This window comes from Piliocolobus tephrosceles, chromosome 6 (assembly GCF_002776525.5).
Source record: "Piliocolobus tephrosceles isolate RC106 chromosome 6, ASM277652v3, whole genome shotgun sequence".
Lineage (NCBI taxonomy): Eukaryota > Metazoa > Chordata > Mammalia > Primates > Cercopithecidae > Piliocolobus > Piliocolobus tephrosceles.
The window spans coordinates 14,375,573-14,395,869 of NC_045439.1; the positions used below are offsets into that span (position 1 = coordinate 14,375,573).

The 20,297-nt window shown below is 42.0% G+C and overlaps 1 protein-coding gene across 6 annotated transcripts in view; it reads left to right on the plus strand.

Moving 5' to 3' along the window:
- Positions 1-20,297, plus strand: part of ATXN3 (ataxin 3) — a 45,428-nt gene that overhangs the window by 20,227 nt on the left and 4,904 nt on the right. For all 6 annotated transcript variants that reach the window (XM_023205488.1, XM_023205489.2, XM_023205490.1 and 3 more), the window contains 4 exons: positions 3,975-4,107; positions 4,763-4,929; positions 6,214-6,310; positions 17,042-17,160. In XM_023205488.1, the coding sequence (XP_023061256.1) occupies positions 3,975-4,107; positions 4,763-4,929; positions 6,214-6,310; positions 17,042-17,160 (516 nt within the window). The remainder of the gene's footprint in view (positions 1-3,974; positions 4,108-4,762; positions 4,930-6,213; positions 6,311-17,041; positions 17,161-20,297) is intronic.

Below are 20,297 nucleotides of genomic sequence, written 5' to 3' on the forward strand. Positions count from 1 at the left end.
AGATGTTTATAAAAAATCATGTACCACTCTCCAGATGTTTATAAAAAATCATGTGACACTCTCCAAGGTGACTAATTTCACAGCTTCTGTCTTCAAACCTTTAACCACTTTCCTCTCCCTTCCTTACACACCTTGCTTATGGCCTTCCATTACATTCTGCTGAGAACATAGAAGCAATTAAAATTATGTTCTTATCTTTCTACCAGCAGGTGTATCAATTTGCTTATATCTTCACCTGTGCTTTGAGACTATTAAAATAGATGAATGGTCCCCTACCTCTAGCGAAGACCAGTCCCTCACTTGTGGGCTGGATCCCAGCTCCTCTCACCTACTCAAGATGTTCCTGCTTTCATCTCTCCACTCTCTTATATAATCAGTTCCCCCCCCCCTTTTTTTTTTGGTAATATACCTATAAGCAGAAAAATAAGCTTTTTATCTCCATTGATTAACAAGAAAAATCCTCTCTTAATTCCATGAAACTCCAGCTGCCTCCCCATTTTTATTTTTTCCTTAGGATTGTCTCTAGTGTGCCTTCTCCTTTTCTTGAACTCCACCTCCTGGGTTCAAGTGATTCTTCTGCCTCAACCTCCTGAGTAGCTGGGATTACAGGTGCGTGCCACCACGACTGGATAATTTGTTTTTTTTTTTTTTTGAGATGGAGTTTCCCTTTTGTTGCCCAGGCTGGAGTGCAATGGCATGATCTCGGCTCACTGCAACTTCTGCCTCCCAGGTTCAAGCCCGAGTAGCTGGGTTTACAGGCATGAGCCACCACACCTGGCTAATTTTGTATTTTTAGTAGAGACGGAAGGGGTTTCTCTATGTTGATTAGGCTGGTCTTGAACTCCTGACCTCAGGTGATCTGCCATCTCAGCCTCCCAAAGTGCTGGGATTACAGGCATGAGCCACTGCGCCTGGCCCCTGGCTAAATTTTTTTTTATTTTTATATTTTTAGTAGAGACAGGGTTTCACCATATTGGCCAGGTTGGTCTCGAATTCCTGGCCTCAGGTGCCACCTGCCTCGGCCTCCTGAAGTGCTGGGATTACAGGCATGAGCTACTGTGCCTAGCCATCTTTTAGTAATGGTATTTAGAGATCACAATTTGAGTGCTGGCATGCTTATTGCTACTAGGTTTGTTACGTAGTTATTGTGAATCCACATTTAGGAATATAGAGTTTTTAATTCTTTGATTTTAGTTACTTGTATCTTTTTTCTTTTATAGTTAAAACCTTGGTTCCTAATGATATCCCTTCTTAAAAACCCTGTCTGCCCTTGACCTCCAGCCCACTGTGCTGTGGTTTTCCTAACTTGTTGCCTGCATCTTTCAGATCCCTTTCATGGATCTTAAGTGTCATTTCTAAATAAGATCTGTGTGTCAGTAATTACCAAACTTTTATCTTCAGTCTTGACATCTACCCTGAACACCTAACTTTGACTAACTCCTAGCTTTGGCATCCCCACTTTGAAGTCCAAAAAACATTTCAAACTGAACATGTCTATGAAAGACTTATTTTTTTTTTTCTATCCATGCTATCCATCAGGTTTTCCATTTCCATAAGGGTGACTCTTCTTGTACTCTGGTTCCTATATATTATACTGATAGAGCCACTCAGAGTGCTTCTTAACCAGTGTAATGCCTTTTATGTCCCACCCTCACTCCTTGTCTTTCAGTGGCTTCCCAGCACACTTAGAATAAAATCTGAAGTCTTAGGCTGAGCGTGGTGGCTCATGCCTGTAATCCCAGCACTTTGGGAGGATGAGGGGCAGATCACTTGAGGTCAGGAGTTTGAGACCAGCCTAGCCAACATGGTGAAACCCTGTCTCTACCAAAAAAATACAAAAATTAACTGGGCGTGGTGTTGTGCACCTGTAGTCCCAGCTACTCGGGAGGTTGAGATAGGAGAATCACTTGAATACGAAAGGCAGAGGTTACAGTGAGCCAAGATCATACCACTGCACTCCAACCTGGGTGACAGAACGAGACTCTCAAAAAAAAAAAAAAAAAAAAAATTGAAAAGTAAAATAAAATCTGAAGTCTTGAATAAAACCCAAGATCTTTACCATGACCCCTGAACAGGGCAGAGTATCCATTCTTCAGACACTCTTCATAGAATACCATGGTGAGCTGGCATATTTACTGTATGACATAGAAACAGTTTTACTGGCAGAAAACACATTAAACCATTTGAACTCTGAATACAGTTGTCCTCATAAAAAATGTTCATTGTACTATTTTGAGGTTTTCCATTAATATTTCTTATAATCTTTGTCCCATTATGTGTTAATTCTAACAAAGGATATCCAATAACAAACACCAGAGTTTAAGAAAAATGTGCCAGGCGCGGTGGCTCACACATGTAATCCCAGCACTTTGGGAGGCTGAGGTGGGCAGATCACCTGAGGTCAGGAGTTTGAGACCAGCCTGGCCAACATGGTGAAACCCCGTCTCTCCTGAAAATACAAACATCAACCAGGCGTGGTGGTGGGTGCCTGTAATCCCAGCTACTCAGGAGGCTGAGGCAGGATAATTGCTTGAACCTCCTGGGAGGCAGAGGTTGCAATGAGCTGAGATTGCACCACTGCACTTCAGCCTGGGTAACAGAGTGAGACTCCATCTCAAATTAAAAAAAAAAAAAAAAAAATTAATGATAGAAAAACTTAAATCAATTAGATTGCTTTAGGTATAGCCCACTCTTAGTTTTTGTGTGTAGCATCTAGCTTGGGGAAACCCTGGATTTCTAGAATCATATTTATACACAGCCACACTAGACTAATGTAATTCTTTTGGATGCAAACCACACATTTGACACCTTAAATAGCTTTTAGGTATTTGGCTTCCTAGCTCCTATTTTTAGTTACATGGGGTGTACATGTGTGGGTCAGCGTAGGGGTAGCTCTTTCCACAGATGATTAGTTTTAGCCATGTTACTAGTTATTGCATATATTATCTGACTGTGTCCTCAAAACAGCCCTGTGAGTAAGTATATTAGTCAGGGTTCTCTAGAGGGACAGAACTAATAAGATAGATGTATATATGAAGGGTAATGTACTAAGGAATATTGACTCATATAATCACAAGGCGAAGTCCCACAATAGGCTGTCTGCAAGCTGAGGAACCAGGAAGCCTGTCCAAGTCCCAAAACCTCAAAAGTAGGGAAGCTGACAGTGCAGCCTTCAGTCTGTGGCCAAAGGCCCAAGAGCCCCTGGCCAACCACTGGTGTAAGTTCAAGAGTCCAAAAGATGAAGAACTTGGAGTCTGATATTTGAGGGCAGGAAGCATCCAGCATGGGAGAAAGGTGAAGGCTCAGCAAGTCTGGTCCTTTCACGCTCTTATTTCTGCCTGATTTATTCTAGCCGAGCTGGCAGCTGATTTGATGGTGACCACCCAGATTGAGGGTGGGTCTGCCTCTCCCAGTTCACTGGCTTAAATGTTAATCTCCTTTGGAAACACCCGCACAGACACACCCAGAAACAATAATTTGTAGCCTTCAATCCAATCAAGTTGATAAGATTAACCATCACAGGAAGGTACCAGTATCATTATGTTTAACAGTAGAAACCAAGACAAATGCAGCTAGGAAGTGGGAGAACTGGGATCAGATGCAGGCAGTCTGATTCTAAATCAGTTGCTCTTACCCACTCCTTTACTCTCTCTGATACCAGTAAGTGAGTAGCCTGCTCAGTCAAGTGCTATATTAGTAGGGCCCTTTACAGACATTTACTTGGCACAGTCACTCAGTGAGACGGCTATTCCAGTCTTACAATGGAGAAAGTGAGGCTCAGAGACTTTAAGTAACTTATCCTAGATGACTTTACTAGTAAGTATAAGAATCATTATTTGAACTAAAATCTTTCTGAATCCTCAGCTTGTATTTTTTTCCAATGTACTGTGCTGCCTCTTTATCTACTAGCATTTTACATCAATTTTGAATCTCTTTACTAGCTGTTTAGGTTGATTTTTGCCTTTTTGTTTTAGGTTATTCTATATTTGTTGTTAAGGGTGACCTGCCAGATTGCGAAGCTGACCAACTCCTGCAGATGATCAGGGTCCAACAGATGCACCGACCAAAACTTATTGGAGAAGAATTAGCACAACTGAAAGAGCAAAGGTAAAAATGAGGCCTGCAGTATGGAACATATGATGGTATTTCATTATGATAATTAAATTTTCACGCTTACATTGAATATGTGGTCCTTGTGTTGTTGGCACCTCTATTTTGAACCTTACATTTTAGTGAAGTTTATTAGTTCGAACTTGAATCAACTCTTTGAAATACTTAAATATATTAACTAAGTTAGCAGGTATGGTGTATTCCTAGCACTTTGGGAGGCTGAGGCAGGCTGATTGCTTCAACCCAGGAGTTCGAGACCAGCCTGGGCAACATGGCAAAACCTCACCTCTACAAATAGTACAAAAATTAGCCAGACGTGGTGGTATGTGCCTGTAGTCCCAGCTAATTGGGAGGCAGAGGAGGAAGGATCACCCAAAACTGGGGAAGTCGAGACTACAGTGGGCCACAATCACACCACCGCACTCCAGCCTGGGCAAGAGAGTCAGACCCTGTCTCAAAAAAAAGAAAAGAAACGGAAAAAAAAAACTTAGTTGGATTCAAATTACAACACAATCATTATATTACTAGAGCTTATTTGCCAGAAAACGTTTTAAGTTTTGGCTTACGTAAAGCCTTTACATGATAAATGCCTTTATGTTATGTCTAAAATAGAAGATTGGTTGCAGTTATTACCAGTGCTTTTGTTCTTTAGAGTCCATAAAACAGACCTGGAACGAGTGTTAGAAGCAAATGATGGCTCAGGAATGTTAGACGAAGATGAGGAGGACTTGCAGAGGGCTCTGGCACTAAGTCGGCAAGAAATTGACATGGAAGATGAGGAAGCAGATCTCCGCAGGGCTATTCAGCTAAGTATGCAAGGTAAAGACATTCTGATGTGTGTTGTATTCATTGCTGAAGAATTGATTCCAATTATTCTTAGGTTTCCTGGAAGTTAATGTACTCTTAGAAGTGTTTTGACAATCACTGCAGAAGCAATAGCTGTATAGTGGGCTTTCCATTTAGATTTCTTATAATGGAAATAACTTTTTACAACCTATATTTTATTAGGAGTAGTTATATTTTTACTCCTGGTTATTTGGTTTCAACACTGTACTAACACAGTAGTCAGTTGTGGTGTTAATCTTTGTGGGTATCAGTTGACCCTTACCCAAATCAGCTCTTTCATAAATGTATGTCATTAGACACTATGGAAGGGCCTGGACAGGGAATGTAAACTGATTTAACAAAAAGCCAACATTTATTGGCTATGCAACTTAAACCTTAAGCCCATTTTGGTGGGCCCAGTTTTTTAGTGATATAAACTATCAATTTCAAAAGCGAAAACATAGCCCCTAGACAGTCTAGGCAAGGAAAAGTGTTAAGACATAGCTCGAAGTTGCTTAATTAAAAGTTTGAAGTGGGTTTTTTGTTTTATTTTTCTCTAACTTATGTGTATTTGCTTCTACTTTCTAATGGAATTACTTATCAATTGATTTCCTTAGATATCTAGATAAAATTGAGATTCCATTAATGGGAAGATTATTTTTATCCTGAACTTTTCTTGCCTCTAGGCACGACTCTGTGTACTCCATATGGTGTGCAATCCCATTTTTGATTAATAGAGTCCTGCTGGATTAGCAGGGACAGAAATCAGCTTTAGATTTCTTTTTTTTTTAAATTAATCCCATTTTTGATTAATAGAGTGCAACGGGATTAGCAGGGACAGAAATCAGCTTTAGATTTCTTTTTTTTTTTTTTGAATTAAGAGTCTCACTGTCGCCCAGCCTGGAGTGCAACGATCTTGGCTCACTGCAACTTCTGCCTTCCGGGTTCAAGTGATTCTCCTGCCTCAGCCTCTTGAGTAACTGGGACTACAAGCACCTACCACCATGCCTGGCTAATTTTTTGTACTTTTAGTAGAGATAGGGTTTTGCCCTGTTGGCCAGGCTGGTCTTGAACGCCTCACCTCAGGTGATCCACCTGCCTTGGCCTCCCAAAGTGCTGGGATTACATGTGTGAGCCACTGCGCCCAGCCAGAAGAGTAGAATATTCTTCAAGAAAAAAGGTTTTAAAAGCTTACTCAAATGAGTATAAACAAATGTATTGTTGCTTGAATTGGTAAATACAGTGATTGGTTTTTGTTCTGTTGTGTTTTGTTTTCAGGTAGTTCCAGAAATATATCTCAAGATATTCCACAGACATCAGGTACAAATCTTACTTCAGAAGAGCTTCGGAAGAGACGAGAAGCCTACTTTGAAAAGTAAAGTAGTTGGTACAAATTAAAGTAGCACGTTTAATATTTGCTTTGGCTATTTTGTCTGTTTGTAAATGGTTACTGCCTGAATCCTATGAATATTTGAATGCATATTTAAAAAATTTACAGCAAATAGGACAGGCACGGTGGCTTATGCCTGTGATCCTAGCACTTTGGGAAGCCAAGGTGGGCAGATTGCCTAAGGTCAGGAGTTCAAGACCAGCCCAGGCAACACAGTAAAACTCCATCTCTACTAAAAAATATAAAAAAATTAGCCAGGCGTGGCAGTGTGCACCTGTAGTCCCAGCTGCTTGGGAGGCTGAGCCAGGAGAATTGCTTGAACCCAGCAGGTGGAGGTTGCAGTGAGCCGAGATTGCACCACTGCACTCCAGACTGGTTGATACAATGAGACTGTCTCCAAAAATATATGTATGTATATATAAATAAAAATAAAAATTTACAGCAAATAACATGAAGCAAAATGTAGTTTTAATAAAAAACTTTGCCTCAATACTGGATAAATTTTTGAAACTGAGTGAAGGAAACCTTGTACAATTTCATTTATTAAAAGAAAAATGAAATTAGGACAAGGCAAGAAGAATACCTATTGATCCTTTGGATGTGCTTGTGGCTTACCTGATTAACCCTGCAAAATTTCTCTACCAATCAGTAAGAAAAACAGCTTTTGAGGTATGGGAGCACATTCCCAAATAGACGTGGGTAGTTCATTTAGCACTCATGGCTGCTGCAGGGGGCCCTGTAGGCCTGTTAGCATCAGGAGAATGGATGCAAACCATAAATCTGGATCAACTCCTAAAACTTTACCTTGTGCCCAGCTTGTAAGTGCTTGCTAAATAGGAATTCCACTGTATGAAAATAGATTCTTTTCAAATAACTATCATTCAGACTTTTGTCCCCCACTTTTTTTAAAAGAAAAATAAAAGGCTGGGCGCAGTGGCTTACGCCTGTAATCCCACCATTTTGGGAGGCCAAGGCGGGTTTTTGGGAGTGAGTTTTTGGGGGGCAGGAGAAACGCTTGAACTCGGGAGGTGGAGGTTGTGGTGAGCCGAGATCGTGTCATTGCTCTCCAGCCTGAGCAACAAGAGTGAAACTCCGTCTTAAAAAAAAACCAAAACAAAAATTAGCCGGGCGTGGTGGTAGGTGTCTATAATCCCAGCTACTCAGGAGGCTGAGGCAGAAGAATCGCTTGAATCCGGGAGGCGGAAGTTGCAGTGAGCTGAGATTGCGCCATTGCACTCCAGCGTGGGTACAAGAGCAAGACTTCGTCTCAAAAAAGAAAGAAAAAGAAAACTCCATGTTAAAAATTACAAGATAAATAATCAGACCCGCTGATCCTAGGTCAGAAAACGAAAGACTCATAGCTGAATCTGACCTGCCGTTGCTGTATTTCATCCATTCTAAGATGCACATAGTTTCACATTTCAACATCTCTGAAATTGAGAAGCATCTTACAATCATAATTGACAGTATATTAGCAGCACCTAAAAATATTGACTCATTTTACATTTGATGGTATAATGAAGAAAATATTTACCTTTTTTTCTGTTTTGTTTTTAAGTCACAACTCAGAAGTAGATGAAGGAAAATTCTGATCAGCTGACATCCTCTTAATGTGAGATATTTCTAGTCTTTAATTCAGCATAGATTAATGGCTAATTATATGTTAAATTTCAAAGTAGTGCTTATTAGTGCTTTTTACTTTTAAGTTTCAAAATTAACTTTTTTATTATAATAAACTCCAAATTTATACAAAAGTAGAAAAACTAGCATAATGAACTCCTGTTTATCACCCAGATTCAACAAATACTAGCACACAGCCAATCCTGCCTTTTTTATTTTTATTTTTTATTTTATTTTTTTTTTGAGGTGGAGTCTTGCTCTGTTGCCCAGGCTGGAGTGCAGTGGTACAATTTCTGCTCACTGCAACTTCTGCCTCCTGGGTTCAAGCAATTCTCCCACTTCAGCCTCCCACCTAGCTGGGATTACAGGTGCACACCACCATGCCCAGCTAATTCTTACATTTTTAGTAGACACAGGGTTTCACCATGTTGCCCAGGCTGGTCTTAAACTCCTGACCTCAAGTGATCCACCTGCCTCGGCCTCCCAAAGTGCTGGGATTACAGGCATGAGCCACTGCGCCTGGCCCAGTCTCATTTTATAATACTCCCATCTCCCATTCTTTCCACTGTCCCACCTACAAGTTTGGATTATTTTGTAACAAATCTCATTTGTTACATAACCATTTTAATATGTAATCATTTGTTCTATAACCATTTTAATATATGTCTCTAAAATATTTGAACTTTTTTTAACATAGTTAAATGCTATTGTCATAAAATAATCATGATAATTAATTATAATTCTATATCACCAATTATCTAGTTAATGTAAAAAAATAACTTAAATCTAAGGCCAGGCGCCGTGGCTCACACCTGTAATCCCAGCACTTTGGGAGGCTGAGGCGGGCGAATCACCTGAGGTCAGGAGTTCAAGACCAGCCTGACCAACATGGAGAAACCCCATCTCTACTAAAAACACAAAAAATTAGCTGGGCGTGGTGGCGCATGCCTGTAATCCCAGCTAGTTGGGAGGCTGAGGCAGGAGAATCGGAGACAGAGGTTGCGGTGAGCTGAGATCTTGCCACTATACTCTAGCCTTGGCAAAAAGAGTGAAACTCTGTCTCAAATAAATAAATAAATAATAAAAAAATAACTTAAATCTACTTAATTAGAAAAACTAATATTCTGGAAATTTTATTTTAAGAAATATCTAAATTGGCTGGGCACGATGGCTCACACCTCTAATCCCAGCACTTTGGGAGGCTGAGGCGAGCAGATCACCTGAGGTCAGGAGGGTCAGGAGTTCAAGACCAGCCTGGCCAACGTGGCGAAACCCCGTTGCCACTAAAAATACAAAAATTAGCTGGGCATGATGGCAAGCCCCTGTAATCCCAGCTACTCAGGAGGCTGAAACAGGAATCGTTTGAACCCGGGAGGTGGAGGTTGCAATGAGCTGAGATCACCCCACTGCACTCCAGCCTGGATGACAGAGTGAAACTCCATCTCAAAAAAACAAACAAAAAAAAGAAATATCAAAATTAAAAGAAAGCATACATGGCCAGGTGTAGTGGCTCATGTCTGTAATACCAGCACTTTTGGAGGCTGTGGCAAGCAGATCATTTGAGGCCATGAGTTCAGTACCAGCCTGGCCAACATGGCGAAAGCCCGTCTCTCCTAAAAATACAAAAAAATTAGTTGGGCATGGCGGCGCACACCTGTAATTGCAGCTACTTTGGAGGCTGAGGCAGCAGAATTGTTTGAACCCAGAGGTGGAGGTTACAGTGAGCCGAGATTGTGCCACTGCACTCTATCCTGGGTGACAGAGCGAGACTCTGTCTCAAAAAGAAAAAAAGGGGCCGAAGAGAAAAAGGGGCCGGGTGCGGTGGCTCACTCCTGCAATCCCAGCACTTTGGGAGGACAAGGCAGGCAGATCACAAGGTCAGGAAATGGAGACCATCCTGGCTAACACAGTGAAACCCCATCTCTACTAAAAAATACAAAAAAAATTAGCTGGGTGTGATGGCAGGTGCCTGTAGTCCCAGCTACTCAGGAGGCTGAGGCAGGAGAATGGCGTGAACTCAGGAGGCGGAGCTTGCGTTGAACAGAGATCGCGCTACTGTGCTCCAGCCTGGGCTACACAGCGAGGCTCTGTCTCAAAAAAAAAAAAAAAAAAAAAAATACCGTCACCTCCTTCAGTAACTGATGTTAGTATTTTGGCACATTCTCTTTCTGTGACTTATACACGCTTACCTTGTAAGTGTTGTACTCATTTCCTATGACAGTAAATAGTCTTTGTAACAGGCTGCATGATATTTCATAAAATGAATGGATGTGGCATAATTTATATATGCACCTTTTGAATTCTGCTATTATTATTAATATTGCAATGAACAATTCTTATATTGCCTCTATGCCTCAAATGTCTCATCATTTCTTTTTTCTGAGGATGTCAGATTACTGGGTCAAAGGTTATGAACATTTTTAAGGCCTTGGTACAGATTTCTAAATTGCTTTCCAGAATAATTCCCATGTGATACCTTCCCAGAATAATTCCCATGTGATACTTTCATCATGCTTATTTCAGACTTTTTTTTCTTTTTGAGACGAAATCTCACTCTGTCACCCAGGCTGGCGTGTAGTGGCACAATCTCGGCTCACTGCAACCTCTGCCTCCTGAGTTTAAGCTATTCTTCTCCCTCAGCCTCCCAAGTAGCTGGGATCACAGACAAGTGCCACCATGCCCGGCTAATTTTCATGTTTTTTGTAGAGATGGGGTTTCACCACATTACCCAGGCTGGTTTCGATCTCCTGAGCTTAGGCAATCCGCCCACCTCAGCCTCCCAAAGTTCTGGGATTACAGGCGTGTGCCACCGTGCCCGGCCATCAGACTTTTTTATGCCATTTTTAGCCATAAAATGGTCTAAAGACATACATCATAGAGAAACTATAATACAAAATTTATAGGTACATCTAAGAAAAGGAAAGTATATTTAAAGCATAAAAATAAACCCCTCTTTTACTTAAAATTTTTTAAAAATTGGATTAAAAATATGAAACTTCCAACAAATTGAACTTTTTTTTTCTCTTTTTTGAGACAGGGTCTCGCTTTTGTCACCCAGACTGGAGTACAGTGGCGCGATCTTGGCTCACTGCAACCTCCACCTCCCTGGTTCAAGCAATTCCCCTGCCTCAGCCTCCCAAGTAGCTGGGATTACAGGCGCATGTCACCACGCCCGGCTAATTTTTTTTGTATTTTTAGTAGAGACAGGGTTTCACCATGTTGGCCAGACTGGTCTCAAACTCCTGACCTCAGGCAGTCAGCCTGCCTGGACCTCCCAGCGTGCTGGGATTACAGGCGTGAGCCACTGCACCCGGCCTGAACATTTTATAGTAGTAAAGATAATTCAGTAATGCCCAATAATGACTAAGTAAGTTATAACAAGAATAATGTCAGCAATAACTAGTGCTTTTTAGTAAACTGGGTCAGGCAACCTTGTACCCTTTAAAAATGTTCAAATCTCGATATACCTCCTTCCTAATTGGAGCAGGATTGATTGAGGAGGAAAGTGTGCAGCGATGGTTACCAGCTTCAGCCTCTTGGCTTGACTTTGCAAATACTGTTGAGAATTTGGAAAGAGCTTGAGAATATCTTACATAGTCACATGTTGCTGAGAAGAGTTAAGAACTAACTTCTTGATGTTCATTTTTAACAATGGTTTGCATTCAAAACCTTATAGAGCTCATTAGTAGGAGAGCTGAGAAGCTAATATTTGCTTTTCACTAAAATTCCTGATTACTTAGCCTAGGTAGTTCCTTGTCTCTCTAGGTTCTGTGTTTGGGAGCTTGGCTCTAAGGTTATCAGGCTAACTCTTTCTTACCTCTTACCCTTCCCAAATTGACCCTGGTTCTGATTTGTTATTCATATTATTTTCTAGTTTTTCTTTTCCCTTTTTGAGTATTTGAAGCTTCATACTGAATATAGTAATCATAGTATTCATGCATAAAGAAAATCATAAAGTAATTGCATAAACGCATAAAGTAATTATAGTTTTCATGCATTAAAAAAACTAGTTTAGGCCGGGCGCTGTGGCTCACACTTGTAATCCCAGCACTTTCGGAGACCAAGACAGGTGAATCATCTGAGGTCAGGAGTTCGAGACCAGCCTGGCCAACATGGCAAAACCTCTTCTCTACTAAAAATACAAAAAATTAGCCAAGTGTGGTGGTGGGCACTGTAATCCCAGCTATTCGGCAGGCTGAGGCAGGAGAATCACTCGAACCTGGGAGGCAGAGGTTGCAGTGAGCCGAGGTAGTGCCGTTGCACTACAGCCTAGGCAACAAGAGCGAGACTCTATCTCAAAAACAACAACAACAACAAAAACTAGTTTCTATCTAGTGCAAAAAGTACTGTTAAGCCGGGAGTAGTGGCTCATGCCTGTAATCCCAGCACTTTGGGAAGGCGAGGCGGGCAGATCACAAGGTCAGGAGATCGAGACCATCCTGGCTAACACAGTGAAACCCTGTCTCTACTAAAGATACAAAAAATTAGCTGGGCGTGGTGGCAGGCGCCTGTAGTCCCAGCTACTCGGGAGGCTGAAGCAGGAGAATGGCGTGAACCCAGGAGGCAGAGCTTGCAGTGAGCCGAGATTACGCCACTGCACTCCAGCCTGGGCTACAAAGCAAGACTCCATCTCAAAATATATATATATATACACACACATACTGTTAAAAAGTCTCCCTATTACAGATTCATAATTTATGAGACATTAAATAATATTTTTAAGCCATGACATTTTTTCCAACAGTAGTCTCTCAATCTGTTTTACCACTGTAAAACCCCAAGTAAAACTCTACAACATCAGCTGTGTCACTGTAAAACCTTCCTTAACTCACATAAGTATGAAATTAAGCAATGTGTGTGAAACTCTTTTATAAACTGTAAAGGATTCCATACATGCATGTTGGCAGTTATTAATGTCTTCTCTAGGTGTGGCTTTGAAACAGATGCAGATTATTTCTGCTACAAAAAACATAGTTACAAATGTTTTGTAACAAGGAGACACACAAATATCTTCATGGACATGGATTGCTATGAGTTTTTGATTGACTAATACTTGAGCCACCACTACAGTGATATGGTATAATTTATCAAACAGTGTTGAGAAACAGAAACTACTGGGGATGTTTTAAGGAGAAAAAGTACTTAATATAGAAATTAGGATTTTACATAATCTTAAGAAAAGATGAAGGTTCAGATCTTAGCCAGGCCTCCAGAGTACCACAAACCAACTTGCAGGAAGAGCTGTAATCACTGCCCCAATTGGGACAATGGCTAATGAGGATATTAAATTTAAGAACACACTGCTATAGCAAAGATCCTGGGCTTAGAAAGCGGCCACTACAATTGCCTAGACATGGGAACACGAAGTCTGGCCCCCACTGCAAAAGCAGTGAAGCAGAAGTTTGGGACTGACATCTCCATGACTTTGCTTGCCACCAGAGAACAACTAAAGTAGGAGGGAGACGGCTGGCCTTATTTCTGCCTATTTATTTTATTTTGTTTTTTGAGACAGACTCTTGTCTGTCGCCCAGGCTGGAGTGCAGTAGTGTGATCTTGGCTCACTGCAACCTCCACCTCCCAGCTTCAAACAATTCTCCTGCCTCAGCCTTCTGAGTAGCTGGGATTATAGGCACCCGCCACTGCGCCCAGCCAATTTTCTTATTTTTAGTAGAGGTGGGGTTTTGCCATGTTGACCAGGGTGGTCTTGAACTCCTGACTTCAGGTGATTTGCCCACCTTAGCTTCCCAAAGTGTTGGGATTACAGGCGTGAGCCACCATGCCTGGCCCATTTCTGCCTTTTTTTTTTTTTTTTTTTTTTTTTTGAGATGGAGTCTTACTCTGTTGCCCAGACTGGAGTGCAATGGTGGCATCTTGGCTCATTGCAACCTCTGCCTCCCAGTTTCAAGCAATTCTCCTGCATCAGCCTCCCGAGTAGCTGGGACTACAGCTGTGTAGCACCATGCCTGGCTAACTTTTGTTTTTGTTTTGTTTTGTTTTTTTGAGACAGGGTCTTGCTCTGTCACCCAGGCTGCAGTGTAGTGGTATGATCTGGGCTTACTACAACCTCCGCCTCCCGGGTTCAAGCAATTCTCCTGCCTCAGCCTCCTAAGTAGCTGGGACTACAGGCATGCGCCAACACGCCCAGCTAATTTTTTTGTATTTTTAATAGAGATGGGGTTTCACCATGTTGGCCAGGCTGGTCTCGAACTCCTTACCTCGTGATCTGCCCGCCTTGGCCTTCCAAAGTGCTGGGATTACAGGCATGAGCCACCGTGCCCGGACAATTTTTGTATTTTTAGTAGAGACAGTTTCGCCATGTTGGCCGGGCTGGTCTTGAACTCCTGACCTCGGGTGATCCACCTGCCTTGGCCTCCCGAAGTGCTAGGATTACAGGCGCAAGCCACCGTGCTCAACCCATTTCAGCCTTTTAAAGCTCATGTGAGCACTTAATTTGTAACCAGAATCCTACTTGTAAAATAATCTAAGACATGTAGCTTTTAGCTTTGTAGCCTCTGTAATATTGATGGCACAGTGGGAGTGGATGCTGAGTGCCACTTAAACATGTTCCATCTCAGTGTCTTCATAGCTGGAAGGTGTCAACATTGTTTCAAGGTGGGAAATTGATTTACTTCTCACTTTTCATAAACTAAAAGTAGAATAAAGGCTATTCCTCTAAAATTGCTATCTTACCTGTCACTCCCTTGCATTCTCACATACCTTCTTGAGTGGAGGGGAAGAGGGCATGGAGTGATAGCTGATGTGCCAGGAATTCTCCATACTCAGTCCGTCTTTCTTGTGCCATGTCGCAGCATCAGGATTTGCTAATGGGAGGATACTGCCCTCATGTGCATCGTTAGCCATGCACACTAAAGTCTTATACCTACACACAGGTCACTATTTGGGCTTAGAGACCAACAGGGAAAAATTGCAGTTCTCATTGGTTGAACTTTATTTATTGTTCACAGTTTTAAAACACAAAATTGAGAGGAACTCTAGAAAAAATGTGTCGTTCTATTAATAATTGTTGCAGGTAGTTTAAAAATTCTGGTTCCTTTTCAAATTCCTATATACCCCCCCCCTTTTTTTTTTTAATACCTTGATCTTAGCCAAAAGACCGAGAAGCAATCTTTCTTTTTTTTTTTTTTTAAACCTATGGCTTCTCACTGAGATTGTCATCTGTTGGTAAGTTTTGGTTTTTGGTTTTCTGTGTTTGTATTTACATATATGAAATATAGATTGAGTATCCCTTATCCACAATGCTTGAGACTAGAAGTGTTTTAGATTTGGGGTTTTATGGGATTTGTGAATATTTGCACTGTACTTGCCAGTTAAGCATTCCAAATCCAAAATCTCAAATCTGAAGTGCTGCACTGAGCACCTCCTTTGAGTATCATGTTGATGCTCAAAAAGTTTCTGATTTTGGAGCATTTCGATTTCGGATTTTCGGATTTGGGATGCTTGACCTGTAATTTCAGATTTACATAAAAGCAGAAATAGTACACAGAGCGCCTTATATCCTTCACCCAGATTTCCCAATTGTTGGCCTTTCTGAACCATTTGGGAATAATACGCAGGTATCATTTTCCATTACGTCTCAGTTGTTCAGTATGTATTTTCTAAGTACAAGAATATATTCCTACATATTTACCTCATAACTATCATGTTTAAACATTTTAAAAATGTGGATTTGAATTACGTTGTTTTTCCTTTTGAAAAGATTACAGAGGAGCTGAATGCAATCAATATTACTTAAAATCTGATAATGTGTGTTAAATAGTAGTTTTCATTTATCAAGTGTTCGGTGAATGCTTACTGTGTTGTAACAGCATGGTTATCAGCACTGTTGAAATAGATGAACAAGTTAACATTTGCACTCTCATTAGCTTACACGCCATAAAGAGGGAAATAAAGAGAACACCAGATGGTAAGTTTATGCTGAGAATTAAAACGAAGTGATGAAATAATGGGAATGTCAGATGGCTACTTTTGGTGGGATGGTCAGGAAAGGCATCTCTGGGGAGATTGTTAAGCTCAGACCTGAATCAAAAGAATGAGCCAGCCATGGAAACATTGTGTTAACTCACATGGTAGTTTGAGATGCTTTATCTGATCAAAGGTACTTATTTTCGGTGACTTTCAACAATATTAAGGGTCTATAAACCAACACTCATTTGCATAAGAATAGCTACCACTGAATCTTTTTGTATGATAGGTTTGTTTGTTTGTTTGTTTTTTGAGACTGAGTCTTGCTCTGTCACCCAGACTGGAGTGCAGTGTCGCGATCTTGGCTCACTGCAATCTCTACCTTCCCAGTTCAAGTGATTCTCCTGCCTCAGCCTCCCAAAGTAGCTGGGATTACAGGTGCCTGCCACCACAACTGGCTAATTTTTGTATTTTTAGTAGAGATGGGGTTTCACTATGTTGGCCAGGCTGGTGTCAAACTCCTGACCTCAAGCCATCCACCTGCCTCGGCCTCCCAAAATGCTGGGATTACAGGTGTGAACCACCATGCCTGGCCATGATAGGTTGTGTTGTGATGAAAATACCTACCTCTTAATTTGTCTGATAAATTTAAATTTAATGTCTAGGTTTCCTAGGATCAGCACTTCTATATTTTAAAGTAATCTTGGCTGGGCGCAGTGGCTCAAGCCTGTAATCCCAGCACTTTGGGAGGCCGAGACGGGCGGATCACGAGGTCAAGAGATCGAGACCATCCTGATTAACACGGTGAAACCCCGTCTCTACTAAAAAAATACAAAAATCTAGCCGGGCGAGGTGGCGGGCACCTGTAGTCCCAGCTACTTGGGAGGCTGAGGCAGGAGAATGGCATAAACCTGGGAGGCGGAGCTTGCAGTGAGCTGAGATCCGGCCACTGCACTCCAGCCCGGGCGACAGAGCGAGACTCCATCTCAAAAAATAAATAAATAAATAAATAAAGTAATCTATATCAGACTAACTGCTCTTGCATTCTTTTAATGCCAGTGACTACTTTGATTTGTGGAACAGTGTATTTTCCACATGAATAGTTTTTCTCATGGTGTATTTATTCTTTTAAGTTTTGTTTTTTAAATATACATTCACTTTTGAATGTTTCAGACAGCAGCAAAAGCAGCAGCAGCAGAAGCAGCAGCAGCAGCAGGGGGATCTATCAGGACAGAGTTCACATCCATGTGAAAGGCCAACCACCAGTTCAGGAGCACTTGGGAATGATCTAGGTAAGGCCTGCTCACCATTCATCATGTTCGCTACCTTTACACTTTTATCTGACATATGGGCTCCATCTGATTTTTGCTTTACATTATTCTTCATCCCCTCTTTAATCATATTAAGACTCTTAAGTAAATTTGTAATCTACTAAATTTCCCTGGATTAAGGAGCAGTTACCAAAAAAAAAAAAAAAGCTAGATGTGGTGGCTCACACCTGTAATCCCAGCACTTTGGGAAACCAAGGCAGGAGAGGATTGCTAGAACATTTAATGACTACTTTAACATAATAATTTAAACTTCACAGTAATTTGTACAGTCTCCAAAAATTCCTTAGAAATCATGTTTTTTTTTTTTTTTTTTTGAGACGGAGTCTCGCTCTGTTGCCCAGGCTGGAGTGCAGTGGCGCGGTCTCGGCTCACTGCAAGCTCTGCTTCCCAGGTTCACACCATTCTCCTGCCTCAGCCTCCCAAGTAGCTGGGACTACAGGTGCCCGCCACCTCACCTGGCTAATTTTTTGTATTTTTAGTAGAGACAGGGTTTCACTGTGTTAGCCAGGGTGGTCTCAATCTCCTGACCTCATGATCGTGGCCTCCCAAAGTGCTGGGATTACAGGTGTGAGCCACTGTGCCCAGCCAGAAATCAGGAATATTGGTAGGTGAAAAATAAATACATTTTACCACCTGGAAAATGAAAAATACTTGAGTATAATCTAAATAACAATGGGAAGTGCAGAGTTACTTTCCATGTCTCGGTTTAAATATGTCTTAAACTTTGGCCAATTAGTAGTAGAAGTTGAGAGAAAAAGTAACTGTATCTGACAAAGAAATTATAAGCAGAATATATAAAGAACTCTTAAAACTGAACAATGAGAAAACAACTCAATAAAAAGGTGAAGAATTTGAAAAGGTACTTCACCAAATAAGACATAGGGATGACAAGCCCATGAAGAGACTCTCAGCATCACTAGTCACAGGGAGACGCACAATAAAACCACAATGAGATACCACGGCACCCCTGTAGGTGTGGCTTAATGAGGAAATAAAACTGACAAGTATTAGCAAGGATCCAGGCAGCTGAGACTCATATACTGTTAATGGGAATGTAAAAGTGTACAGCTTTGGGAAACAGTTTGACATTTTTTTGATAAATGTATACTTAGCCATATGTTCCAGCCATCCCAATCATGTATATATAACCAAGAGAAAAGAAAACTTAGGTTCACATAAAAACTTATATCAAATGCTTATAGCTGGCCAGGCATGGTGGCCCATGCCTATTATCCCAGCACTTTGGGAGGCCGAAGTTAGTGGATCACCTGAGGTGAAGAGTTCAAGACCAGCCTGGCCAACATGGCAAAATCCCGTCTCTACTTCAAATACAAAAATTAGCCAGGCATGATGGTGGGTACCTGTAGTCCCAGCTGTTCAGGAGGCTGAGGCAGGAGAATCACATGAATCCGGGAGGCGGAGGTTGCAGTGAGCCGAGATTGTGCCACTGTTCTCCAGCCTGGGTGACAGAGTAAGACTGTCTCAAAAAAAAAGGGCTGGACACAGTGACTTACGCCTGTTATCCCGGCACTTTGGGAGGCCGAGGCCAGTGGATCACCTGAGGTCAGGAGTTCAAGACCAGCCTGGCCAACACGGTGAAACCCCATCTCTGCTAAAAATACAAAAAATTGCTGGGTGTAATAGCGGGCACACGTAATCCCAGGAGGCTGAGGCAGGAGAATCGCTTGAACCCGGGAGGCGGAGGTTGCAGTGAGCCGAGATCATACCACTGCACTCCAGCCTGGGCAACAAGACCAAAACTCCATCTCAAAAAAAACGAAAAAAGATAATAGCATATTTATTCATAATTGCCCAAAATTATAAACTGCCTAAATGTAGACCTTCATTTAGTTAATGAATACACAAACTGTGGTATATCCAAACAATTGAATAAAAGGGATGAACTGGTACTTTTTTCTATTTCTCCTCTTAAGTACAGCCAAAACACCTCAACATTTGTATAAAACATAAGCTGGGCCAGGCGCGGTGGCTCACACATGTAATCCCAGCACTTTGGGAGGCTGAGGTGGGCAGATCACCTGAGGTCGGGAGTTCAAGACCAGCCTGACCAACGTGCAGAAACCCTGTCTCTACTAAAAATGCAAAATTAGTTGGGCATGGTGGCGCATGCCTATAATCCCAGCTACTTGGGAGGCTGAGGCAGGAGAATTGCTCCATCCCAGGAAGCAGAGGTCACGGTGAGCTGAGATCATACCATTGCACTCTAGCCTGGGCAACAAGAGCAAAACTGCATCTCAAAAAGAAAAAAAAACAAGCTGACTCTCAAAGGCAGAGAAAAGACAGACTGGCTGGGAACCTCGGAACCAGAGGAGCAGCGTGGTGGGGAGTGGCCTGGATTTTCTTTTTGCCTCATTTATCCTGGGCTTGGTGCTGGAGAAGCTGTGGGCTCAGACCAAGAGAAAACCCCATAAAAAGCCTGCTCTCTCTAGCCGAAAGAGGCAGCCTAGCCAGACAGAAACTTTTAGATAATAAGCACTTGACTACAGTCAAACACCACAGAATAAACTGGCCCCAAACCCTGTCAGCAAAGGCCGAATGGGAGTCAAGATATGTACCCCAACCTGGAAGTCATAAGGTACATTTCTCCCCTTTCCCAGCCAACATGGTGTCAGAGAAGGCTGCCTGGGGAGCTGGGGTTTTCCTTCCCTCCAGGAGGTGATAACACTCCTTTCCCACGGTGTCAGCAGTCACAGGGAGCCTGAACGTCCACCTAGTAATACATAGGCATCTCTCTGTCTCCTATGGGGGTAATGTCAGAGAAGAGGCCTAGTAGAGAATCCAGACTGTTGCTGGCATCCAGCAGTAACAAGGACACCTCCACAATGTCCGTGGAGGCCACGTGGGGATCAGTAACAAGGCATTCCTCTCCCTCCCAGTCAGAGATGTCAGTGAAGGACTAGGGGACTAGAACTCCCATGTGCATTCAGCAGTAATCCCCATGACCACCACTCCGTGTTATCACAGGCCTTGAAGAAGCCTGAACTTTCTGTCCCCTCTGGTTGTAGTGAGGTGGCACTCCCTTTTTCCTGCTGCCAGTGCTGTGTCAGAGGAGGCTTGCCAAATTGGAAGATGTAAAT